The 27480-nt window shown below is 47.7% G+C and overlaps 3 protein-coding genes across 3 annotated transcripts; all 3 read right to left on the reverse strand.

Annotated features, from left to right (window-relative positions):
- Positions 1-1714: 1714 nt before the first annotated feature.
- Positions 1715-4935, reverse strand: LOC128730372 (aminopeptidase N-like). The gene is made up of 2 exons (XM_053823418.1): positions 3908-4935; positions 1715-3551 (listed from the first exon to the last, which is right to left on the reverse strand). The coding sequence occupies exons 1-2, from the start codon at positions 4933-4935 to the stop codon at positions 1715-1717; spliced, it is 2865 nt and encodes a 954-aa protein (XP_053679393.1).
- A 975-nt stretch (positions 4936-5910) lies between these two features.
- LOC128730373 (aminopeptidase N-like) lies at positions 5911-8827 on the reverse strand. The gene is made up of 2 exons (XM_053823419.1): positions 7471-8827; positions 5911-7382 (listed from the first exon to the last, which is right to left on the reverse strand). The coding sequence occupies exons 1-2, from the start codon at positions 8825-8827 to the stop codon at positions 5911-5913; spliced, it is 2829 nt and encodes a 942-aa protein (XP_053679394.1).
- A 424-nt stretch (positions 8828-9251) lies between these two features.
- LOC128721600 (aminopeptidase N-like) lies at positions 9252-18831 on the reverse strand. The gene is made up of 5 exons (XM_053815368.1): positions 18753-18831; positions 11344-12223; positions 10896-11236; positions 9555-10815; positions 9252-9477 (listed from the first exon to the last, which is right to left on the reverse strand). Exons 1-5 carry the CDS (start codon positions 18829-18831, stop codon positions 9252-9254), a joined length of 2787 nt encoding a protein of 928 aa, XP_053671343.1.
- Positions 18832-27480: the final 8649 nt, after the last annotated feature.

The raw sequence follows: 27480 nt of genomic DNA on the forward strand, positions 1-27480 counted from the left end.
TTAGCGGGCGGGGAGCAAATTGGTACCAACTACTGAAGGCGGCAGTAGCAAGCTCTCGATCATGGATAGTTACAAAAAAACAATTAGTTCGAAAAACCATTCCATGGCTCGATCGCTCTTTCTCCCCGCCTGATAGCCCATCCACCGCCAATCCATTAGCGTTGCTACGTGCTGCTGATAACAACTGATACGACTGTTGATCTCGGAGCGGATTTTGGTGATCGAAATTCGCTCCATCGATGAGCTGAGTGGAGTAGCCTCAGTCACAAGGCTCGGCCTTCCTTTCTTGTTACCGAACCCGCCGCCACATCTTGCTCTGCTGTCTGAATCGACACTAACAGCTTAAGGATATTTCAAGCAAGGCACAAATCGAATGATAAATAGGGACTGATGAGCTAATGCATGTCATTATGAGAGAAGTATCGCTGAACCAATCTGTTCGTGTGAAATAAATGCATTAGATTAAAGCAAGGGTCTCTAAACTTGTTAGACTAACTCACGGACGGCTATCTGTGTGGTTAAGAGACAATCACAGGAACCGGTGTTACTTTGTACACTGATCCCTTTTGCTCCGGGCTTCCGTCCGGGAGACTCCGGGCTTTATACATCATCAATATGTGCCACACTATGTTGTTCTTCGTATATCGCGAAGCATTCAACTTTTGTGATTTGTGTACGTTAAATCAGTGTATATCAAGAGCGCGGTTCCAAGGGCTTGAAAGGGGCTGATGAAAACAAAAGCCAAAAGTTTTAAAGCGAGCGTAAAGCCCTTTAATTTACAACCAGAATCAGCACAACGAGATCGGCTACTGTTCGAACGGTGTAAACGGAATTGTAAGATGTTGGGATTATAATTTGATGTGAAGAAAGCAGCAAATTTGTTTTCGTGGAAAATTTTACAATTCGCCATAATTTCCCGTCGTGTATGCACGGTGGAGGAAAACCCCTGTCACAAATCATCCCTCCATACGCGAATAATTTTGGCCGCGCACAAATGCTTAATGTGGGGAGGCATTTCAAACAACTCTTTATTTTGTGGGTCTGTCGACCAACGAAATATACATTTGGCTGTTAAATCAATACCGTAGACCGCACGTTACAAAGACGTTCATGGTTTAATCGTTTTTTGGAGGCAACCATGCCCGTTTGTTGGGGTGAAAAAACTACAAGCCCCGTAACCGTCGAATAGTGCAACTACGAACTCTTCTATTAGAATTTAAGTAGTATTCACCTCTTTATTAAACACTAGCGTGTAATTAGAGCAAGAGTTAGGTTGAATGAATGGGGATTTTACGAATGCGTTTCTGTATGTGTGTATGAATCAAAATTGAACGTGATAAATTGCAGGGCCATTAGTGATTTAGTTAAACGTGATTTGTGTTCCGAATACAATGTCGGATAACACCAGCGAAGAGAAATACAAGCTCAAGGAAGCGCTGAAAAGGCTTACAAAAACTAGATGCTGTGTAGTAAAATGTTTTATTTTCGTGGTTAAGTTTAATTATATGTCATTTGCGATTAGTTTTGTTTTTGTTACGGAAAACCACGTTTGCTATTAAAATGTATTACCGATATTATTGATTGCAATTGTTCGATTGATTTTAGCTTACACTGTTGAAACAATTTTCGGATAGCTTGCAACAAACCGAGTTTTGTTCATGAATGATAGCTTTATTTCAAGGTACTATCAAATAAAACCCACCAGCACATGGTTTTACAATAGCTGTTGAGTAGTTGCCATCCCCTCAAAGAATTCAACAGCCACCAGCCCTTCGAGGGTGTTGAACCAATTAAAATTGTTCTGCACCGTTGCCCGAGCACTATTGGCGGTGGATTCGGAAATAGCCGATCCCAAACTGCTCAAAAGCGCATTCAGACGGTCTAGCTCTTCCTGGTTATTTGTGCGTGAGGCAATATTGGATACGGCACTATTCAGTGTCGACTGCCCCAAGCGGGACACAAACTCGCTCATCTGCGATGGCACCATCAGGAAGTCTATCAAGGCGTCCACACCGGCCCGGCTTGCACCGTAAATGGCCGAAACGATGCGCGTACGCTCGGAAGAAAGCATGGCATCGAATTCACTACCGCTGCCGAGGGCAACCGAAAGGAAGGAACTCAGCTGGTTGGGTTTGCGCGAACAGGCAAGAGCATCTATCAGCACTGTACGGTGTGCTTGGCTGCGGGAGTTCTTGAACTGTTCGTACACCCACACGAAGGTTTCGTCGCTGGCGTCGACAAGTCCGTTGCAGTAAACCGCCGTCATCACGTCCGGATGAACGGGAGTGTTAGCTTCGTGAGCGGCAGCAAGCGCTTGCTTCATCTTTGCCAGGCAATCACCGTGCTCCACACGGCAGGCCCAAGTACTGATGAACTGCTTGAGGTACAGCTGCAACATGGTTTCCGTGGGTGCGACTCCATCGATCGTCAAGGTGGGATAAATGTCGAGAAGGATCTGATTCATGTACGCCTGGAAGTGTGCATAGTGTGGCGTTCCGCGCAATTTGTTATTGAAATAAGTCAGTGCGCTTCCTGCAGCCGTCCACGGTGCGTATTGCGTTTCCTTGCGCAAGTACGTCATCAAGCGAAGGGACACGCCAAGGTCCAAACGCTCTGCTCGCGCTAGGTTGTAGGCGTCGTTGATTAACTGCGCACGATTGCGACGATGAATTTGATCCGGATTGGCAAGCAGTGCTTCGATGATAAGCTCCCAATTGCGGGCGTCATAATTAACACGATAGTATCCGGTCTGCTGGCGATTGAAGATGAGCCAGTCGTCGTTCGGGACGTTCGTCGACAATATGGCCGCCTTGGAGGTGAGCCATGCGAAACCAGCAGGCGATGGTTCGAAATTTGGCGCATTTCCTCCAGTGTAGTCGTACGGAATGTGATACACGTGGCCGTTCGGGAGTTGGCTGCTCGACAGGAATCGTTCCTGCGAGAGGACAACTTCATGGTCCTCGTCGTACGTACGGTAAACGTTAAGAATTGGGAAGCCTGGCTCTGACGTCCAGCTGTCCATCAACTGACGTACGGTGACACCAGCCGGAAGCAATCCCGGGGCATTCAATGCGAGAGCTTCCTGCATACCGGCGTACAGGTGTTCCGCCGTAGCACCATCGAGCTGTCGAGCGAACATGTAGCTCTTCAATCCTTGGCGCCAGCTCTCATCACCAAGTGCCTCGCGGAACATGTTTAGAACGCTGCCTGATTTGTCGTAGGCAACCGTATCGAAAAGTGCCGCAATTTGGTCTGGTGAGGCCGCATTCCAGTTCATTGGGCGGACGGATTCGCTCGCGTCAGCACTGAACGCATTGTGGATCACCTCTACGGTAAACAGCTCCCAGTATTCACCTTCCGGGTAGGCCAATTGAGCTCCGAGATACTCGTACACCGTAGCGAAGCCTTCATTTAGCCAAATAAATTCCCACCAGTCCGGGCTGACCAGATTACCAAACCACTGATGCGCAAACTCGTGTGCGATGATCGTTGTTACACTCTTGTGGTTCCGATACGTGTTTATTGCCGGATTGAAAAGAAGAACGGGCTCACTGTGAATACAGAGGTAGAAGAAGCATTGTACATGAGCAAGTGGATGTGCCGGATATAGAATGATTGTAAAACAATAACACGATTGTTTGGACACGATAAGGAGGCAACAGCAGCTCCCCTGAGATATGAAGCAAATCAGCCATCCAGGTCGCTATCTGACAACCTTTACGGGCACATTGATGGAACACCAATGCTATTCAGGTGTACCTTGGGATGTGTCTACCAAGATTGTCAGCTAACGGAAGTAGCAATAGCTCACGTATATGTTTTACAACATATCGTAAAGTGCTGTAACTACTATCTCAGTAGCAGCAGCATCTCATTTGTCATGATTTACTTGATGATGATTACTTACCCATAAGCTACTAGCCCCCAGTTTTCCATGGCGCCTGTACCTCGATCCGGAATAGCGATTTGAGTCATCTTCGGCATGTAGTCGTAATAAGAGATGTCCATATAGACACCCAGTGCATCCAGGATCTTGTTGCCTGCATCTAGCGGGTACTGTGTCTCTTCGTAGACATTCGAGCGCGCGTACACCGTCTGTTTTTCGGACGATCGGGTCGCAAAGTCGCTCACCGCAAATGCCAACAGGTAGGTGGACATTTTGGTTGAGATTTCGAAGCTCGTCGTAACGTAGTCCGCGTTTTCCGGATCTGACACGGGCGAACCGACCTGAGGCATGTTGGCCACTGCGTTGTATTCCCGGAAGTGCGTCAATTGCAGCTCAAAGGACGCCTTCAGAAGAGGTTCATCGAAGCAGGGGAAAGCTGAACGCGCATGCGTTGGTTCGAACTTGCTCGAGGCTAGATAATGCCGGTTTCCTTCGTTGTCCAGGTAGGACGAAGCAAAGAAGCCCATATTGTTATTGTTCTGCAGCTGCCCTTCGAACTCGATACGCACGAAATATTTTGAACCGGCCGGAAGCAATTGGGACATCGCCAAAGTTAGATGCTCCGTGCGCGTATCGGTGCTGTGAGACACTTGTTCTATCTGCGGTCCTACTACATTCCCTTCTGCGACCTCATGTAAGAACGCACGCTGCACCACGAGTCGTCGATTATGCACGGTGACGGTTGTGGTGGCTTGTTGGACCTCAATAAGGATCGTCACAGTACCACGGAATTGACGATTGTTCTCGTGAATGGCCGTCCTGAGCGCCAAATGATAATGTACGGGAGAGGTACTGTTCGGTAGCCGGTACGTTTCATCCACCGGCTGACGGCGGTTTGGACCCAAAGACTCCGGGAAATCACTCAACTCCTGCTCAAAGGGTAGCGTAATGTCCGAAGGTTCTACGAGCCACTTCCATGCAGGACGTCCACCGAACGCCGGACCTGCCAAGAGGCAAATCACGGTGACAAGCGTGATCCTTGTCACCATTTTGGAGTTTACAAAGGCTCGATGTTAAACTACAACACGTTCGATTCGTTCGATCCCTTCGCTACGAAGGGATTAGCACTGACTGGGTGGTTCGGCGTGAACGCTTGCCTAGTTTATACCCTCTTCAGGAGGACAATACTAATCGAAATGGCAATTGTGTTTCCTTCAACGTTGCTTAGCTGGATTGCAAAGATAAGATAGGTTGATGAACGATCGTCCGGATATAGATAGAGCCAAGCGCCGCTGGGCGAACGCGCTACCGAAACCGCACAAGGAGTTTGTCAGAAATAAGCGCCGAATCATTGCATTTCGGTCGAAGCTGCCACCGTTTCGTAGTTACACCAAATCTGACGGAGTGTGCATGAAGCCCAAAATCTACCGAATTCTGGATTAGCTATCTGTCAATTCTCTATTACGTGTATTTGTGTGTGGATGCGCTTTTCTTACGATCTAAGTCTAAAGCCCTTTGTAAATCATGTGGCTAAACAGATTTCGCATATTTTACAATTATCAATGCTCGTAACTGATAGCGAAGGATTGTGCTAGTAGTATTCTATATTGGCTCTCCATCTCCCACATGATACTGATTGACCAGTCAAGATTAACAAATGCTTATCATTTTGTTTAGGTCTGTTTGTTCGTTTTTTTTTCCTGTGCTGGGCTTTTACGTGCTCTCCATAGAATATGATTGCACGTCTTATCTTTCGCTTCATTGATGCGTACGATAAGAGAAAGACATAACATAGTACGGCCCTGTAGCCAACGTAATGACACATGTGATGTGTGTCCATTGTAGCGGGTACCTGTTTCGTAGCATTGGAATTGCATAACATTCGTTTCGGAATCTTATCTGATTATCACACAATATGGATGCGAAGAGAAGAGCATATTTATTATGGTGCCGAAAATGCAATCAGCTCGGATTTTTATTGATAAAAGCAAAACAAAAAATAAGCACGTGCATATGGGGGTTGTTCAGTTAGCAAAATCAGCAAAGTACGTGGTCGAAAGGACGCCTTCGTACGAATCGAACCACGCTTCGTTGGTGCTCACCGTACGCAGGGCAGCTGCTGCCGTTTCCGGGCTGATCAGATTGCCTAGTGCCTCCAAAAAGTGTTCTAGTTGCTTCAGCTCACCTGCGTTGTTGGTACGCGAGGCCACATTTGACACGACACCGTTCAGCGTACCCTGACCGAGACGGTTCAGGAACTCGCCGGCAATGACCGGATCGGACAAGGAATCGATTAGAGCCTCCACTCCGAAGCGACCCGCCGAGTAGATCGATGAGACGATGCGAGATCGCTCGCTTGGCAGCAGACTGTCCAGCTCGGAGTTGCTTCCGATGGCAACGGAGAGGAGTGATTTGAGTTGAGACTGATCCTGAGCGCATCCCAGTGCGTCAATCAGTAGGGTACGTTCGGCTTCGTTGCGTGATTGGATCATCTGATCAAACAGCCAGCGGTACTCTTCGTCAGTGGCACCCTTCAGACCGTAGCAGTACACGACGTACGACACGTCCGGATGTACCGGAGTGTTGCTTTCGACGGCCTCGTGCAGAGCCTCGGTCGTCTGACGCAGACATTCGGTGTAGCCGACCCGGCAGGCCCAGGTTGAGATGAGCTGCTTCAGGTACTTGTGCAGTAGAGCTTCGTCCTCTGGCACCGCGGTGATGTCACCGAGGCTATCGAACACCTTACCGATAAGGGCATCAACGTACACGATGAAATCGTGATAGTTGGCAGTTCCGCGCAGCTTGTTGTAGAAGTAGTTCAGCACACCGTTAGCTGCCGCCCAAGGAACGTACTCGTGTTCCGCGGAAAGGTATCGCAGCAGATCCAATGCCATTGTCATATCATGGCGATTGGCACGAGCTAGATGGAACGCATCGTTGATCAGCTGAGCGCGGTTGAACCGATGGATGACGGACGGATCTTGACGGAGAGCTTCCGCGATCATCAGCCAGTTGTGGGCGTCATAGTTCACTCGGTAGTAACCCGTCTGCTTTTTGTTGAAGATGATCCACTCGTCAGCAGGAACGGTGGTTTCCAAGCGATCGGCCTTCTCCGATAGCCAACGGAAGTGCGCAAGATCGTCAAAGTTTGGCTTGGATGCGCTGGCGTAGGAGTACGGGATGAACCAAACGTGGTTGTTTGGCATGCGCTTGTCATCGTAGAAGCGCTCCTGCGACAGGATCACCGATCCATCGTTGTAGTTACGACGCACGGTTAACACCGGGTAGCCTGGTTCCGTCGTCCAGCTGTCCATTAGCAGCTTCACGTTGACACCTGCCGGCAGCACGTCCGTGTTGTCGATGGCCGCCTGTAGTCCTGCGTATAAATCATCCGCAACGGCACCATCCAGCTGGCGGTTCTCGAAGTACACCTTCAGACCTGCGCGGAAGTTGTCGTCACCGAGCACCATTCGGAACATGTTTAGTACGCTTCCAGCTGGTTTGGGGGAAACGTTTGGGAATCCTAGTTAGTACCACTTGTCGCTAATGAGTGCACGGAGCCAACGCACAGGTGTATAACTTACATTTGTCATAAGCAATTGAGTCGAAGAGTCCCGAAATGGCCGATGGAGTCGTAGCATCCTGCGTCATCGGTCGGATGGTTTCAGTAGAGTCAGGTCCAAACGCATTTTGAACGTTCTCAACCGCATACAGATCCCAATAGCGCTCCGACGGGTACGCCAGATCAGCACCAATGTAGCCGAAGAGATTGGCAAAACCCTCGTTGAGCCAGATGTAGCTCCACCAGTGCGGTCCAACCAGGTTCCCGAACCATTGGTGGGCGTACTCGTGCGAGATGACTACAGCAATGCCCTTGCGTGTACGGTACGTGTTGCGATCCGGGTTGAACAGCAGTGCAGGTTCTCCGTACTTAACCAAGCCCCAGTTTTCCATAGCACCACCTCCACGATCCGGGATGGCCATCTGCGAAAGCTTAGGCATGTAGTCGTAGTACGACACGTACGTGTACTCATTCAGTGCGTCCAATGTCTTAACACCTGCTTCCAGCGCAAACTTAGCCTCGTGGATGGCATTCGGACGAGCGTACACCTGCTGCTTTCCATCCTCGATGGAGACGAAGTCGGACACACCGAATGCCAGCAGATAGGTTGACATCTTGGGTGTCGGTCCGAATTTGGTCGTCACATAACCATCGTCCGTCTCGGACGGAACGATCGCTTCAACGGGCATATTAGAGACGGCGTTGTACTCGCCACTGTGCGTGATCCACAGAGTGTGGCTAGCCTTAAGGAGCGGTTCGTCGTAGCATGGATAAGCCATGCGCGCGTTGGTCGATTCGAACTGCGTAGTACCAACGTACCGGCGAACACCTGCGTCATTGACGTAGGACTTCAGGAAGAACCCACTGTTAGAAGACGTCTCGAGCATGCCACTATACTCGATCGCTAGCACGTAGCTCCCAATCGGAAGCACTTGTCCTGGATGGAACGTAAGCTGCTCCGTGCGTGCGTCCAGCTCGTAGTGCGGGAATCCAAACTCCACCAGCAGACCGTCTTGTTGCTTGGCAAACAGAGCGGCAGAGGCGATCGCCAAACCCCGGTTGTGCATCGTGATTGCGTTCGTCGGTACGATCACATCAAAGTGCACATCGACGGCACCGTGGAATGTGCGGCTTCCCGTGTGCAGGTCCGTGTGCAACCGGATGGTATAGTGTGTGGGAACCGTATCGGTCGGCAGGCGATAGCTCTGGTCGACGAGATCATCCCGCGGGCTGGACTCATCCTGAACCGGTGAAAACTCACGATTGTTCCACTCCGCAGCCGGTGTCAGACGTTGCCCAAACACGGTCAACGAAGAACTAGCAATCAGTAGCAACAGCAGCAGAGGCTGTGCCGTTTTTCTTCCCATTTTTAACTCCATCTCGTGCGAGTGAGACACTGAAGCGCCCCAGGGAAGGTGGTCGAAGTTTTATACCTCAGCATCCTGACGGGTCGAGGAGATATGCTGCTCCGATGGCAGATTGAAAGCTTTTTCAGTTACGCAATACCGCTTGTCGTTTGATAGATATATTGTTCGCTGTGTTCGCGCCCGATTGTTTGGATGATTAACCGTGAAATGGACAAAAAAAAACAAGGGGACTAGGCAAGGCAACTCTCATTTGCCTGCGAGATGTATGCGTTCGGATCAAATCTTATCAAACTCAGGTCGCATTGTATTACAATCAATCTAACGGTCGTAGTATGTTCGACATGTAATCTAAAAAGTGACAAGATAACAGCTCTTCTTTCGTGGCTGGCCTATTCGAGGCGCATCCGAAGCCGGGTGTACAGAGTAAATGACCAAACTAGGCATTGTACTGCTCAAGAAACTCGCCCACAATCAGTCCCTCGGCTGTGGTGAACCATTTTGGACGTAAGGCGGCAGTTTCTCTAGCCGCATTGATGGTGCTGGGTGGCAGCGAACCGTTTACCGCCGCTAGGAACGTCTCCAGACTAGCCATCTCATCCGGTCCGTTAGTTCGCTGGGCAATATTGGAAACCGCGTTGCTGATGGTGCCTTCACCGACGATTCTATGTAGAGAAGAAGAAACCAGAAACCTTGGTTGACTGAAATAATTGTTTAGAAATTCTACCCCGCAGAAACTTACGCTAGCATCTGTTGCAACGTGACAGTATCCCGGAGTACCTCCATCAACGCCAGCGTTGGTTTCCTCCCACCGGAGTAGATGGCTCGGAACAGCTGGTTCCGTTCGTCGGAAAGATATACAAAGTTCGATTCGGGCATAGCACTGAACAGGACTGTTGCCAGCAGCGTTCTGATGTCATCCGAATTTTGGGAGCATCCGAGGGCATCGATGAGGTCTGTTCGTTCAGCCTGGTTACGTGACGCCATCAAGCGCTGGTAGATAGCTTGGAATTCCACGCCACTACCTTCCTGTAAACCGTGACAGTAGACGACTGCACGGACGTCAGGATGCACTGGCACCGGAGATCCTGCGGTGGGCGCGTACTCATTCTTTAGCGCCACACGAGAACGCTCCAGACAATCGCGGTATCCAATGCGACACGCCCAACCGGTGATCAATTGTCGCAGGTACTTGTACAGCGTAGTTTCGCTGGAATTGACCGTATCCACTGATACAGTGGCGTACACACCCGCTATAAGCTCGTCCACGTACACCAGGAACGCGTGCTCGTGTTCAGTGGCGCGCAACTTGTCGTACAAGTACGTCAGTACTTTGTCAGCCGCAAACCAAGGAGCGTAGTCGCGTTCGGAGCTTAGATAGCGCATCATCCGCAACACAACCGCCATGTCCAGGAGGTCAGCTCGAGCTAGGTAAAACGCATCATCAATAAGCTGAGCTCGGTTGAGCCGATGGATGGCGTAGTGGTTGATCATCAGCGCCTCCGTTAGCAGTTCCCAGTTGCGCCGATCGTAATTAACGCGGTAGTACCCCGTCTGCTGTTTGTTGAAGACAACCCACTCGTTATCCGGCACAGCCGTACTTATCAAAGCCGCGCGTGATGACAGCCACCCAGTGGTCGATAGATCGTAGAACGTTGCGGATGACTCGAACGCATAGTTGTAGGGAATGTGCCATACGTGGCTGGTCGGAAGAACACTCTGCTCCAGGAAGCGTTCCTGGGAGATGACCATCGCACCGTCACGATACAATCGGCGGACGTGGAGCACGGGAAACCCGGCTGCGTCCGTCCAGGAAGCAAGCAGATCTCGCACGTTCGCGCTCGATGGCAGGATGTCCTTACCTTCGATCGCCTGCTGCAGATGGGTGGCCAGGTTTTCCTCCGTTGCTGCGTCAAGTCCGCGACTGATGAGATATTGCTTCAAACCCTCTTGCCAGGCACTTTCTCCTAGAACATTACGGAACATGTTCAGCACACTGCCAGCTGGAAGGGAAAGCACGGGTAATGATAGTTTGTGAGATGTCTATTTCTACTCCAAATGGCACAGAGAACGCTGGTCGTACCCTTCTGGTAGGCGATGATGTCGAACAAACTGGCGACCTCATTCTGCGTCGCCGTATTCCAGTTTATCGGGCGGATGTTTTCGGCTGCATCCTGTAGGAACGCTCGCTGGATCACTTCACCGTTGAACAACTCCCAGTACTCATCCCCGGGGTCGGACAGTTTCGTGGCGTAGTACTCGTACAGCGTGGCAAAACCCTCATTCAGCCAGATGTAATCCCACCAGCTTGGGCTGACCAAATCACCAAACCACTGGTGTGCGTACTCGTGAGCGATGACGGTTGTAACCCGTTTACGATTGCGATAGGTATTTACGGCCGGGTCGTACAATAGCGATGGTTCCCTGCAATTAATTGACCGGTCGGTGTAGATAACGGATGGATCCAATTTCCGATACAACCGCTCGTGTCTCCTTGGCGCCTATGGCGCCTTACGTTGACGTTGACTTACCCGTACGTCACAAGTCCCCAGTTTTCCATCGCACCCGTACCTCGATCGGGCACGGCAATGGAAGTCATCTTCGGCATATAGTCGTAGTACGACAGCCCCAGATACGTACCCAAACGCTCCAGAATTGTCGCACCAACGGTCACCGCATATTTGGCGGCTTCTTGCGCATTGCTGCGGACTACCACCTCGTGGGCACCTTCACTGAGGGTCACGAAATTTGTCACTGCGAACGCCAGCAGATAGGTGGACATCTTGGGCGTTCGCTGGAAGCGGCTCACCATATACTCCCGGTTGGTGGGATCAATTTCGGAGCTCATTCGGGGCATGTTTGCGATGGCTCTGTACGTGCGGTGATGAGTGATCTCCAGATCGAACGTAGCCTTTAGAGCCGGCTCATCGTAGCAAGGGAACACGCGTCGGGCTAGTGTCGCCTGAAAGTGGGTCGTACCAACTGAACGCCACAGGTTCTCGGCGTCACGGTACCGTGACACTAGATACCCACTCTGATAGTTTCGCATCGACCCGGTGTAACTGACCTCGAGGGCGTAGTTTCCTACGGGTAGCGTGCTGGCACATCGAAACACAATATGCTCCGTAGCAATGTTGATCATGTACGTGGGTTCATCGATCCAGACCGGATTTCCACCCGAGTTGGGTACTCGGTAGAGATTCACCGACTCTATGGTGAGCTCTTGCACGTGCATCGTTATTCGATCGGTAGGCTCCACAAAGGTTAGATACACCCAGGTCTTGGCACTGAACGTCCGCACATCCTCGTGGATGTCGGTATGCAGTGCGATGGAGTAATGCGTCGGAAAGGTTACATTCGGCAGGAAGTAACTCGTGTCGACTTCTTGCGATGGCACTACATGAGATACGTCTACGGATGGGGCCCATAGAAAACTCTCATCCGGTAGAGGACTCGCTGCGTGTGTACCAACACTTCCACCAAGCTTCACTAAAGCCACGAACAGCAACACCACCCTGCAGCAGTTGGGCCTGTACGTGCGACCCATAGTGTACCACTTTACCATCTCGTAGACTATCGCAAATCACACTGAATGGCCGCGGGGCGCAAGTTGGACACTTTAAAACTTTTCTTTCACCGATAAGAGATCAAGAGTGTTCTGCTGCGCGGTGCCAAATTCCGATCAACTGCAGCCATAAAATGGATGCATCATTTAGATACCGCCCGCAGATTGATAGTCCATTCTTGCGAGCTAGCGTTTTCGTGGCACCGATAGTGGCAGATTAGGGGTTTCTGCCCTTGTTTTACAATATCGAATTCGGCATTGGAAAACGACGTTGTCAACACAAGCAACATACGTCATGGACCTTTGCTAAGAATTCTTGGATGCTTTGTCGTCAGCAGACACAATTATCTCCAATAACAGACACGCCTTTAAGCGTTTTGTTTGCTGAACTCTTAGATAATACTTAACCTGTTTTAACAAGCTCCAGAGAATCATTACCGTTATCTAATCATGTGCGGTGTTATACAATATCAATTACAGGTTGGCTCTTATGGTTGAGTTGTTGAACGATTGTCGTGGGAATTAATTTCGAAAATTTCCCATTTTCTTGCGCTGGAGAGTTATTTGTATACTTTAAACATCAACACTTGGGTGTCGCAGTAGGCATTTGCATGAAGCGACAAAAGGATGCCATGCTCTTCGTTACCTGTACACTTCATCACATTGTCTATCACGTCTTATCATCTTATCTTATTTTAGTGGTATCAATTTGCTCATAGCTTACAAGCGATTGGTAGGTATATTACTCGAATTTGTGAACCTAGCTGGCTTTCGCTTTGCGCGATTGAGAGTGTAAAAGAATAAAACCGTTATGAGCCTCGTTTTGTAGCTCCTAAACGGCACACCTGTGATTACAAATCAGTGGTGACGTTTGCAGGGATTTGGAAAAGGCTCACTGGTGGTATTCTTTTCCTCGCAACCCTATGGTTATGAAAAGCGCGATTGTATGCAACGTGTCAAAAGCTTCCCTTATGTGCATTTTTGTGTGTGCAACTTTTGGGTGGCTCGCTCTGCAATACAGGAAGCTTGTCCAGAAAAGGTCACACCCAAATCCAACAGGAATGCAATGGACAAGTGAGCGAAAAAGAAAACATAGAAAAAGGTCCGAAAAGAAAGCTCATTTCCATATAGATTGAATTTCATTGTTCCACTGTGGTCGTCCTTGCCGCAAACACATAATCCGGAACCGTTCAAAATTCTTTTCATGCTCAACTGATTGGCTTGACCATGCGTCAGCTTTTGGGTGACGGTCCATGTATGCCTTGCGTTGTTCTGCTTGTACACGTGTGAAAATTGGAGATCATTTGAAAACATCCTTCTCATGCATTGTCGTCCGTCGTTGAGTAGCATGCAAGATTATTCTGCCCAATAGGAGGATTGCTATTTAGAGCCGCCGTTCGAAGCAAAATTGAGAGCCTGGGTTTCTTGCAAGACGCATCATTTTGCATTCTCGCAAGAACTTCAGAAGCTTTCTTAGAAGATTGGGAAAAGCTGCGTCGGTTTTGTTCTGCGGGATACTCTTATAAGAATGTGTCGCAATTTGAACGACAAAAAGAGTTCAATGTTCTTTGTTGTTGTTTTCCTTAACAACGAAACTACTGTTAACTTTGAACGAAAACTATAAAATTGTGGAATCAAACTCAGATAGAATATCATATGCATTCTGAAGAATGATACCATCGCTCGTAATTGAAATCTGTGAGGCAAACGCACGCCTTTTGCAATTGCTTCTGTCATTCTGCATCACTTCGCTCACCCCTTCTGATTATCTTAAGGCATCTAGCTCGGGTCATTCTGTAATTTGTCCACCTTAACCAAGGGAGAGCATTATTGCTCTTCGTCTCACACTCTTTATTGTCCATTGTCCACCACGAATTGGCAAACATCTGCCCGTCAATGTCGTGGAAATGTGCACCCCGATCGCACCCGGCTTTTCCGAGGCAGAGAAAGTGAAAAAGAGAGAGAGAGAGTGGTCATTACGGTGTACTTTCCTCAGTCCCGTAAAGGATTAGTCAGCGCGTTCTAGAATGTCACCGCCCCGAGATAGCCTTGCCGGAAGGGGTTTTGTTCAGCTGGACCAACCGTGACCGGGTTGCGGCCAACGAAATGGTCGTCCCTTCGTGTCCGGGATTTAGCTGCGTCACGATGCTGACCGGCCGGTGGTGGCGGCTAATCGTGGTCAAGCGGGCTCTGATGTGGCTGTGTTGGTATTACCTCTGATTAAGTACGCTCGCTTTCGGTTGCAGATTGCTGCCGCAAAACGGAAAATGGCCGCATCGCACCAAAGCCCGTTCCGTGGAGGGTCCACTCGGCAACACTTGAACCCTTCTAGATTGCGGATGTTGATTTATGTGCGGGAGTTTTTATTTTATTTTCACTGCCCGCTGATCGCTTGTTACGGATCGATGAGTTTTCGGGCACGGTAAAATGGTTCTGGTTTACGCCGCACCAGACGAACTGACGATCGTCGTGGTGAAGCTCTACGAAATTCCACAGCAATCGAAGCAGGCTGTTGCTGATAGCTTCTATAGATTTTGGGTCCAGTTGGCAGCGCAGGGATGATGATTTCAATCACAAGAAGGACACCTACCTGCCCGAACCCGGGTGTCCAAAATGTTTCCCTCCAGCTGACGTGCTTGGGATTAGTTGCGCCGTTTTGCAGAGCGCCCTCGAAGTGAACACTCCAGGCTAATACCTTAGATGGACCAGTTGGATGATCTGTTTGGTGAGATAATGAACTGCAGGCGTGCATTCCCGTGCAATGTGACCAGAGGACGGCGCCCAGTCCGGTATCGAACAGCAACTCCTAACCTATGATCGATTGATCGATCGATCGGGGTGACATTGGGATGCATCAAAGATTTGGCATTGTTTCGGGCTTTCATTTCCCTACTCTCGCAACAAACAATGGGCTGTATTCGATGGTTGATAATTTTCACGACGTCTTAATTCTGCAGTCCAAAGTGAGATCGGTACCACAAAATTGGTTGCCTGTCCGATCACCGCAATCCTTTTTGTTTTATGCAAGCCTTTTCTTTGACCAAAATAATGCAAGCACATCATCGGACGCTCGGACAAAGGTTTGGTTTGACCAAAACGAATTGAGTCAACCTCTCAAGAGAAACTTGCCGACTCGATCGATCTGTCAAAGATGGCATTGTTTCGTTTCCTTCTCTATTACTGCTCGTAACAAGCACACGCACACAAAAGGCACAAAGAAAGGAGCCACAAAAGGACAGTTAAGACGAAACAATTCCTCACCCAAGAAGGGGCATTATCGTGACCGATCGATCCATCGTTACCGCATTTAACGGTCAGCAGCACGTGTCGAGCATGGTACTTACAAGGTACAAACCGTTCGTCGACAAGCCGCCAACATAATCACGAAGGCTTGATCTGGGAGTTTGATTGGCCCTCACGAAACACCGGTACGGAATCGATCCCATTATGGTAGGATTTTTTTTTTTCGAGGGCTGTAAAAGAAACGTGCCTCGAGAATCGAAAGCGATAGCTTGCCTATTTAAAGCTAAGCATTCTAGAGCTTTCCGGTGGTTTATTTATTCTTCGAAACGAAATATGCACCATCATCGCGGAGTGTCGCCTTTGGGGTGTGATGGCTTTATTGGATGCTTCACTCTCAAATCAATTTGCTAGCGAATCGCTCGATTTGCTTTGTTTACTTGGGATGTAGGAAGTCCAGGAGCAGCTGCCTTGCGGGTATTAATTTTACTCCGAACACCGTACGAGAACTGCACGTGCCAAGACGGCTGTCGCGAACTCACGATTTTCTTTCCCCTTTTTACTCTATTGTAGCGATCTCGTCCTTCCTGCAGCGTAGCACAATGGCCACCTTGAACCAGATGCATCGGACAGGGCCCCACTTCAAGGTCCGACCGCCTCGTCAGCCTCTGGATGGCAAACCGTTCGCGAAGGGCGTCGTGCTGAAGACACTGATCAAGAAGCCAAAGAAACCCAACTCCGCCAACCGGAAGTGCGTACTGGTGCGGTTGTCGACGGGCAAGGAGCTGGTGGCGTATATTCCCGGCATAGGCCACAACCTGCAGGAGCATAACATCGTGCTGGTGCGTGTTGGACGCTGCCAGGATTTGCCCGGCGTGAAGATCAAGTGCGTCCGAGGCAAGTACGATTTACCGCACGTGATCAAGCAGAAGTAAGCCACGCCATATACAACCTCGGATCGCATTTGAGTAATACGTAGCCAGCGGAACTACTGGCGCAGTTCCGTGGAGTCGTCACTGTACAATAAAGAGCGGGAGAATCGCTTCCCGCATTGGACGCCGAATTGTCCGCACTTTGAATGATTGCTTTGCTTCTCAACGTCAAGGGGGTTAGTTCTTGGAAGGATATATCTGAGCCGCAACTCGTGTTCCAACGGGTTGACCGGGTGTAAGTATGCGAGACTCTAGCGGGAGCGAGGGTCCTGATGCAAACCTCAAACAAGTTACCGCGCAGAAAATATGAAAGAAAGTTGCCAACTCACGAATGCCCGCTGCAACTACTGAGCTGTATGTCCGTCGGTTTTGCTTGACCACATCTGTGAGAAGAAGGAATGAAAATGAAACTAGCGAGAAATAGGAAATTTGCATGAAAATAAACTCTCCGTTTCGGGTACCCCAAGTCCCAAAAGGTGTGCCGTAATTGTTTGAGTAGAAATTAGCAAATCATTACGAAGAGCGTATTGGTGCGCTGAGCTCATGGAACACCAAGGCAACAATTTGCTGCAACTTTTATGACCCTAAAGAAGGGTTAGTTAACGTGGACGATCGTAACGGTTGCAGGTTTTGCCTCGCTTTGGACATCCTTATCCTCGAGGGATACGTATGGTCAAACATGATACAGCCTACCCTTTCTAAGCTGCCAAATGGTCAAGCGAGTAAGTGGAAATGTGTCCGCATTTTCTCGAAGATACCGTGAAGAAAGAGAAAATCCAGTAATGCTGCTGGTCAGTATGCTTCGTCCCTTTTAGCTGTGGCCATTGTCGCATCCGATCGTAAAGTCTTGCGGATTATGCCATTTCGGTCCGAGATTTCTTCGAATCTCCTGCAGCATCCTTTGGGCATCCATTGTTCCACGCCTTTTCTTTCGCCTTTCAGTGCGTAACTTTGTGGCTTCTAGAACACCGACCTGCCAAATGCACAGGCAAAAAGCACGATCCTTCTCAATTGATCGGTCGTTTTCTACCTAACGTTTGCTTTCTTTTTCCACCCTACGTTGTTGCAGGAGCTTCTTGAAGGAAGGAATCCTTTCCATCGGTACGAGGTGTATGTTTTGCTGGAGGTAATAGCGAGCAGATTAAAAGCTAATCGGGAGTGTTGAACGACCATTTAATTGGTGTTTGGTTAGGTATAGGGAGTGTTTTGTAGACGCAGGAACAGTAACCCAAACAAACGTCAATTTAGAGAAACCTGTTGGATTGTAGGTTTAAGACGTCGCTGAAGCGCCATTACCAACTCAAAAATGCGCGTCCATCACTGCGTAAGATGGAAACTGAGTAATACATAATTTTAATGCACGATAGCATATATCATGAAGATGTATATTAAACCGCTACTTACTTCGAACAATTTCATTCTATTTTAAGACAGCAACAGTTCATGTGGATTCAGTTTTTTCTTCACATGAGTGATGCCATAAAGTGAAATAAAAATGCCTTCAAATGGGACACATTTTCCAAACAACCAACAGCTGAAAAACTGTTAATTGATCAAATGTGTTCATGAAACGTTTCATGGATTGCTCTGTTAATTCGGAGCCATCAAAAGAACCCCGTTAGCTCTGGTCCTGTAATCCGTTACAAGATGCAGGATGAACTAAACAAAGAAATGTAGAAAGGCTTGCCAGTTCTGTGATGCATCGTTAATCTGCAGCAATGTCGCGTGGAATTCTATTTCCCAGAAACATATGACCACCATTACTTCCTCCTATTCACGTAGCCACACAAAGCACAAAAATGCTTTCCCGATTGATCCATCCATGTAGCAAACGGGTGTAAAGTGTTCACTTTCCTGATGCATAATCAACATTTGTATAAAAACTTCCGTACTTTGAATCATTTTGAGCCGGGTGAGAAAGGTGTCCCGAGAGCCGCATGACGAATCAACGGTTCGCACATTTTCACCGGGCGTGCTTCAATTGTCAGTCCTTTCCCTCTGACCATGGGAATAACCGTATCGGGTTTAACGGGACAAATGTTCAATGCGAAAGGATTTGCCCACGGGCGTCGCATAGAATCGATTCTCGATCTGCATTTCCATCCGCAAGACAAACGAAACAAATGAAAGCTGGGAGTGTGGAAGTAAAAAATGAGAAAAAAGCATCACACAATACGAAAGGATATATCGAAAAAAAAATGACAAGATACGTTAATCCTTGCCGGACTTTCTACGAAACTGCGCTCGCACCTCCGGGAAGAAAGAAGTGTCCCACAAAACATCCCTCCAGCGAACGCAGGGTGTCTTTTGCACAAGGTCAAGAGATTTTGGGCCAATTCCCGGAGATTAGCACAGTCTCAGGAAGGTGTTCATTTTGCTGCACCCGTTCGGTGATTAAACTCTTTGCAAATTGCATCCTCCGCAAGACATTGGGCTCAGAAAGGGTCAGCATCTCAGCAGGCGGCCAGCAGTGAGTTTTTTTTCTCCTTAGCGCGCAGGAAAAAAAAAACAGATAAAGCATTTCTGTTTGTTTTGGTGTGTAATTTTATGCTCTCAAAAAATAGAAAACATAATCTTAAATCAAGATTACATTTCGTTTTCGTCGTGCCAGACAGAGAAGGAGAAGAAAAAACAACATGGAGGATGGGAAAACCTCCGAAAGGGCGTGTTCCTGCCCTCTCTATTGACAGAAGCTGCTTGGTTTTCACGATGGATTCCGCGTGATCTGGTAATAACATTACGCTCATTCTGAGGTTCGTTTTGTAGAGAAAATGGAGCCGAGAGTTGGGATTTGCTTATGCTTATCATTTGGCTTCATCCACGTGACCTATTGGGTTTCCTGCGGTCATTTCGATCGTTTAGTAGATTCCGAGAGAGCGAGTTTTTTCGTTGATCATTTTTTTTTTTGCATAGTCATTTTATGAACTTGGACCTATCGTTTCATCTCACCAACCGATCTTAAAACCAGATCCTTTCAAAGATTTTTGCTTCGTTGTTCCAGGAGTACTGAACAGAATTACACGCTGTTTTTGTGTGTTTTTCGATAAATATGTCTCACATTTCTAGCACATCATGTAAGCCGTCGATATTCCATCTGATATGAGGTCCAAATTTGTCCCATGTCTTAGTTCTTAACCTTCGATTTTTAGTTATTGAAACGATTCTAAGTTCCATAGACGTACGTGCAGCTCTAAGCGTACGTTTGTGACAATGATTCGACGACCAATTTGTGGTGAAAATGAGGCGCCGAATATGTTACATAAACGTTCCCCCTTCCTATTCCGGTGGCGAAAATATTCTCGTACCAAACCCGCGAACCAGGTCAATGGGCCCATTCGGTAGGGCTACCGGAGGTGATGCAACGCCACGGTTTGTCTGGGCCGGTTAACTAGCCCTGCTGAAGTATCGCAATTTTACCCGGAACCGGTTGTTAAGTCATTGAGCCCTGCAAGGGAGTGCACCCGGAAAGGGAATAGCCCGTCTGGTGCGTCATCTAGGACAAGTTGGCGGGTGAAAGCGATCGGGCGAGTTCATTTTCGTTCTGATGACCTCGACTAGCCCGGTGGTCGTCATCAAACAGTAGAGGTCTACGCGATTCGTTACGCGACTTCCGACCGGAATTTTGGAATTGAAGGATTTTTGCGAACAGAACTGAACTACGGAACTTTGCGAGAAATCTATGCTAGAATTATGATTGATCGATGATGACCCCCGGACAACCTTGACCACACAATTGAGTACTGAGCTGAGGCGCATTGCTACTGGGCTTGTTTCTTTTTGCGGTTTTGCCGACGTCAAGTGCGCAGGTAGCTGGTTCCGGTGGGGTGATCGGAGCTTTTTTTGTCTTGCATCCTAACCAGTGAAGCCGCTTCCTTCCGCTATTTTCTTCTTCACAAGACACCAAGAAGACCCTTCATGGCTCACTGCTTCCCACGGTCAATCGCCTTCGTGCGGGCCCACCGGAAGACGACAGAAAAATGGACATCTCAATCTGCCAATCCATCCAAGAAGGCTGGGGCTTTAGTTGTAAATCGCGTGGGTCGAGAATTTGTTTGATCTTTTTTTTTACAACTCCTCTCTTTTTAGAGTTGCTTTGTTCGGGACCACTCGTCCGGTGACATTTTGTATGCACTCGCTCAGTATTCTACAATAATGACAAGGAATTATGAAGATTCTGCAACGGAATTAGGTTCCAGGCGCTCTTCTTGCAACCTGAGTTGTAATCAGATTAACTCAAACTCGGCAAAACCACTGAGACGTGCTTCCGAAAGCAGATAATTGATCATTTGCATGCAGCTAGCACGCTGAGCTGCCGTATTAGTCCTCTGCTCTTTTCCGTTTGCCTGTGGATTACGAACGGAAGGACTATTCAGACGCCTCTGGGTCATTTTTGTCAAATGTCTTCACAGCTAAGAAACGCCCGAATTTCGAAAGAATGTATTAAGAAAATTTGGAGCACAGTTGACAATGATTTCCTGATAATATAGCAGTGATATTCTGTCGACTTTGTTTTAATTTTACGATGCTTCTGTTTACGCATGCTAGTGCTTAACGTTCACAAGCAAGATTATTTTTCTTCGTCGTATCCTGTCGCCATTTGATTCCGTTGAGGCGCGTGATCATCAGCCTTTGACATTACTTCCCAACAAAGTATCCTTTTTCCGCCACCCTTCAGACACAAACGGGAAGAGCCAGCACGAGCCAAATCAATTTCCGATGCGGAATCCATTTCCTTCGACCGTCTCGAGTGGATGAACGGTTTATTTTCCTTCCAATCATCGCTTAGGACTCCGCCTTCGAAGGAATCGGCCGGCAGGAGGGTTTTGTTTGTCCTTTTGCAGTTGCCAAGAATTCCGTCAAATCTCCCGATCAAATAAACAAACCCATCCTACTGGACCGGGTCTTAGTGAAACCCTTTTTCTTTGGAATGGCGTACCAGCAAGCAACCCGAAAGGCCGGTGCCCAGAATGAAAAATGATTTCAACTTCCAGCCGCGGCCAGTTTCTGCAGCCGCATGCAGATGTTTTCGCTTTTCTCTTGCCGTGTCCCGGGAGGCGTTCGAAAATACGTTTCGTATGCTGTCCGGTATGAATGGTCCGTCATGAGTTGGATGGGCTTTCGGAGAAAGCGAAGAAATAATAAACAAACCGATGCAATTTCACTCAACGGTCTTCGGGACAAAAGGACGAGGGGAGAATCTTTCCGGTGTAGGGCAGAAAATTTCTGCGCTTCTCGCTTTCCGGTTTGATGGATGATCGCGTGGATGGCGATCGAGCAATTTGTCATTTGGTACGCTTCGAGCTTCCCGCTGGGTAACACCACGACGTTGGCGTTGGGCTAATTATTTTCATGGAAAATCAGATGCCATATCGTTGTAACTTCATTACTTTTCGCTCTCCTTTTCGAAGGACTATGAACATGCATTTGTGATTATTATTTCATGCCAGTGGGGCAACGTCTTGTATAGTTCATACATCTGGCTCAACAAACACGCACGGTCAAAAGAATCGTTTATCTCCTATTTATTGTTTAACCGAGTCAGCCCGGGATAAGGCTATCTGCTGCTGATGGGAGGAAATGCCTTTCAGCTCAAAAAAAAATTATTCAAATCTAAATATGGCCAGGCCGTTCTTAAATATATAACAATAACTCCAATTTATTGTTACTTTGAGGCTTTGTTCGAACGTTGATCACCCTTAAATCGAAAGAAAATCAAACACATAAGGTAAAAAAACGAGATAAAAGGCTCATCAACGGTACTTGGCGTAGGCTGAGCAGTCGTTAATCTGACCAAATCGATGGTCTCACAACCCAAATCGATTCTTCCTCAAAAAATACATAAAAGGTGCCAAAAGCCAATCAATCGTTCACATTATAGACCCCTTTTTTCGCTCTTCACAATGCGCCTACTTCGTCGAATCAAGTAGGCCATGGAAGGCTCCCGGAAAAAGGGCAAGGTGACATTTCATGCGAATATCATAATCCCACTTCCTTACGCTTACCGCCTCTGCACCAGTGAAACCTTTTTCCACCCCGTGTTTGATCGAATGCTTGCCTAACGGGATCGCATTCTTCGAAGGTCCTTTCCCGCGTCGAATTAACCGTATTTTCCCATGGCAGCGTGTGTGTCGTAAAGAAGGCACGTGATTACGGGACTGGATACAGATTGAAAGCTGGTTTTCCGCACGATTCAGCCGGCATCGGTTGGGATGACATTTTTCATCAAAACGGTTCGATGTGAACTGCCGTTTTGGATTAAAAGCGGCCCTGCCACCGACGGGAGTCGAGTGTTTTCATCCAAGTGGGTCTCCCGGAGGCTTAAAGCTGCTGTGCATCACATGAATGCCAAATAGGAGCCCCGTTTATTGCGGTCCGAATCCCGGTACGACGCGTGCAGCCGTACGAATGCAAACAAATGCGCAAGGGACGGCGACCTTTCGGGGACGCTTTAGCTAATCTGAAGCCTGAGCGAAAGAAAGGAAAAGGGTTGCATTGGAGTGTCGACAGGACGAGCTCGCAGGTACGCGAAGTACCGGAATACGGAAGACCAGAAGTACAGTTAGATGCTTCGAGTTTTGTGAACGCACCAAATATGAGCCGCTGCCCATACGCTTTATTTCTGTTTTTGCACATCGGCCTTACGCATGTTCGATCGATATGCGCTCGATGTCAATTAAAGCTGCCTCGTGTGCGCAGATTGTTGTGCTTTATCGTGTGTCCATCTTGACGAGTCCTTGCGCAGGCAGGATTTGAGCCAATATTCGACGCGAGAGTTCGATGGGCGTGTGCATGTAATATGTAACGTGCTTACTGGGAAAAGTCGCTCCATGGGCGAGAGATGTAATGCTGAGGGTAAATAACTATGAGAGTTGTCCATTGAAGGTTAGTCTTCATTGAAACGTAGTTATTTTGCAGACTAACCCTTGCGCGATCACCATCACGATGGCCATAGAAGTTTTTAGGTACTTAATTATAGTAAAAATTGCAAGGTTGATGTAACGATTTCAATTATTTCAATATTATTCCTAATTAAATCATGTACAATGCATAGATGTGTTTATGAAAAATATTTTCATTTTACTTTCCAAACGTAAGGTTTTGACAACCTAGAAATCCTAGGTCTAATCGCGTCCTGCCTTTTCCTCGATCCTTCTGCATGAACATGTACTGGATCTTTGTCGAGTAACAGATGGTTAAAAAGTGAATGGTGCTCGGATTTTCGTTCATACTAATTCCGTAAACTTGTCCAGCTAAAGACCAAAAAAATCCGTTGACCAGATGGTATCAAAATTATAATCTTCTTGCTCGGAAGGTAAAGAGTTTGGATAAAAACTCTACCAGAAACACATCTTTCCAGGTACCGAAGGCAGGAAAACAACTCGAACCGGAAAATAAATTCCACGCTCGAAAGAGTTGCGGATGACCAGATCCTTCCGTTTGCAACGGAACCACCCCAACTTGGCACAATCAACGCACAATCGGGACACTCTAATCCTCTCCTAGGCGATTCATTTTGCTCGCAGCAAACGAAGATCAAGCCTTCGAACCATATCTTAATAATGATAATTATTAGGCGCGTCCTCTTTCCGATCGCTTCAAAACGTGACCATTGGAAAAAAAAACATACGAGTCAAGGGACAAAAATATGGTTATCACAAAATGGGCACTTGTGCGTTGTACGATCGCTAAGTCCGGAAAAAAGATGACCAAAGTGAGATAATAATAAATTCATTCATAAAACGGTGCAAATCGCTTTCCACCCTCAACCCAGGATGCTTCTCCTTTAAGGTGAAAAAGGAACATTTTGCGGAACACGGCGTAAATCCGATTTACTGCGGCCGCAGGAGCACGCTGCCACGAGCGTGGAGTACTCTTTTTGCCGTACTTCCTTGTCTTTCGAAGGCTAATAGGATTTAGACCAATTAGTATGCACCAGGCGCGGCAACAAAAAGCCTTTGATCGGTGAGGTGAGATTGGCGGAAATGCGAAAGAGAGGAACAAAAAAAAGCAGGATAAAGTAAAAGGACGCTCGCACGACCAAACTGTCCGCTTCCGGGTGCATTGTGCGGTGCAGCGTTGTGTTTTACGCTTCTCTGCCTCACTCAAGTAGCGGCAAAATCGTAAGGACATGTCGGTGCTTTGTGCGTACGCATCCAAACACTCCCGTTCGGAAGGATTCATTTGCGTCTGGTAATTGTTTGAGGAAGAGATTAGCCAAACGGCCCATGAGCCCCCGGTACACGTTCCTTGAGATAGCGAATTTTTGTCCATCACCCAACACGATTTCTTTACGAAAAACGGCATGTAAGTTTGGCCATTCTCGTTCTCTTTATCTCTCGCCTTTGCAGAAGCTCCTTCCGGCAACCTGCTGCCGGTTGGTTTCGGTCTCGTGCACGGACGCCTTAAAGGCTCCAGCGCCCGGAAATGAGCTCTCGATCGAGGGTTGGGCGAGATGAGAAGTGCAGCGTAAACAAAGTTACCTTTGCAAAACATCAAACGTAGATCTTTTCCCGGCCTGCTTGGATTTGGATGTGTGGCTTTTGTACCACGAGTCAGTAACGGTAGGGTTGAATGTTGGGAAACATTTTGTGTTTGTAGAACTGATTTTAGAATTCGCCTTTTGTCGTCATATTTATGTTTTCTGCATCGACTAAATGCCGAAACAATGTGAAATTTGATTCCTTGGCCGATAGATAGCCGACAGATAGGATATAAAATATCCTTACACGTCTTTCGTTTTTTCGTATATACACGTATATAAAACATGACCAGTTTAGGTTGCTCGAAAAATTACTGTTAATTAGAAATACTGTCAAAAATAATTTGTCTCTGCAAATCTCATCCCCCTCACTGTCATGTTTCAATTGAGTTCAATTGTCCCTTGTTCAGCATGCATTATTTTCTCAATATCAATTATAAGCGCACCCAATCGCCATAGATCATCAAAGGCAAAAATCAGTTTTTTCTCACGAATCCCACGGGGCATGATTCATACACGTGGTTCTAGCTATTTCTCGTTATGGCTTAGAAGATGTGAGCTTAAAAACGCCCTTCAACAATGACCTGTTAATTAGGTGCAACATTTTCTTCCTCTCGAAATAAAACTCCCACACAGCCCAGGTTCCGGCCGGGAAGTGGTGTTTTTCTTTTTCTTTCGCCAAATCACACCGCACAAAGCGTTAAGCAAATTTTCGTGGGTGCCATCAAGCGGCCACTTTCCCATAAACCCTTTTCTCGCAAGGGCGTACCTTCAATCCTTCTTTTCGAAGTAACGTCTTACCTGTGGGTACCCAAAATCCGGGGTCAGCGCTGGACAAAGGTCGATAGAAAATTTCGCTAAGCCCATCCGTGGCACAATTTCGCTCTCGATCCTCACGATCGCGAAATGACCTTCTCTAATGGGACCCTGTACTTGGTCACACCGAAACCTTCTCGGACCCTCGAAAGGGCTGCCTGCACATCGAAGGGAAAATATGCTCGATTCTAATAAAACATTAAACCTTTCCCGTGCACCGAATTATGCTCATTATTTCCATTCGCCGGCTGCCGGGGACGAGTTTTTGGCTCGGTCACAGGTCGCAAACGTTCGCAAAAACCCTCGGGGGAATTTTATGGTCCTGAGGCTCGAGGTCACACCAGCGAAGGGTTGTGACGGACGCGTGGCCTCTTTACGACGACGTGGCCCTTTGCTGGACCGACGGATTGAGCCCGAGAACAGACACACCTCCATTTAGTGGGTATGTTTCCGCATTTGTGCACTGTGGCCCGTAATGAGCATGTATGTTTGGAGGTGTTCGTCACTTAGCCACGCTTCAGACCTCTTGCTAAACGATGGGCAGATAGCGATATTGTTGGCAAAGGTTCATTGCGAACGAAGTGAAATTGCATTTGTGTATGAAGGAGCATATCGAAAGGAATCATTTGATCTGTGGATCAGTAAACAAACTACATTTTTGATTATTTTATATTTTCTGATTGAAAATGTAAGACCCTTTACCAATGTATCAGCTGTATCTGTTAGTATTTGATTCTCGTATGCTTGTATTAAAATATCTGCTGAACTTTAATAATGTTTGTATCGTAATGCCACGTTGAAGTCTTTTGTAGCAATGAAATCACCAACTTATCACATATTTGAGGATCGTAAAATTGCAAATGACTCAACAATAGCTTAAATTCATGCAATACCAACATGAAGTGAATACTTTAGAAACAATGCCACTTTTTGTGGCAGTTAAATGAGTGGTTTTTAAGCAAATTATCACATAGAAAATTAATTAGTTCGGCTTAGTTTCGTGCTCCATTGCCCATTGGTTCTCTTCTACATGGAGCAATTGGATGGATTACACGAACCGCCCGCAACCATCGCTAACCGTGAGGCTTTTAGATTGATTAATCTAACCTTCGACAACCCTTTTGCAGGCGTATTGCATGCGGAAGTAAGCCTCCCAGAATGCTACACCCCTTCCGCAAAAGACCATGGCCGTCGGCGGCCAACATAACTGTTCCGATTCTTTCCGGCTATCCGAAAGAACTGTCAATCTCACGGAAAACCCACACTCGCCCCTTACTGCCTGCCCTCGGGGTCATCATTTGCTCTCTCAAGTGCATTCAGTGCGTTCGGAGTGCGACACACGATGCGATTTACCGTAGAACCGGGTGCTTACGAGAGCGAGAGAGATATAGATATTTAGCGCAGGGTGAAAACGCAGGGGCCAAGAACAGTACGTACCGTTTCTGCCATCCGGTGGCACCTTCCGGATTGGTCGGGAGAGGTGCCTCGAACGGTAGAAGGCATCGGTCAGGGAGGCAGGAAGGGTGAGCCGCCGGCATCGGTCAGTTGAAAGCGCCTGGGTCACGAGTGTGGGTAGGAAAATTTGGTGTCAGAATCAGGAAAAAGGGGCCCCGTTTTGAAAGGGTTCTTCTTTTTC

This window comes from Anopheles nili, chromosome 2 (genome assembly GCF_943737925.1).
Source record: "Anopheles nili chromosome 2, idAnoNiliSN_F5_01, whole genome shotgun sequence".
Taxonomy (NCBI): Eukaryota; Metazoa; Arthropoda; class Insecta; order Diptera; family Culicidae; genus Anopheles; species Anopheles nili.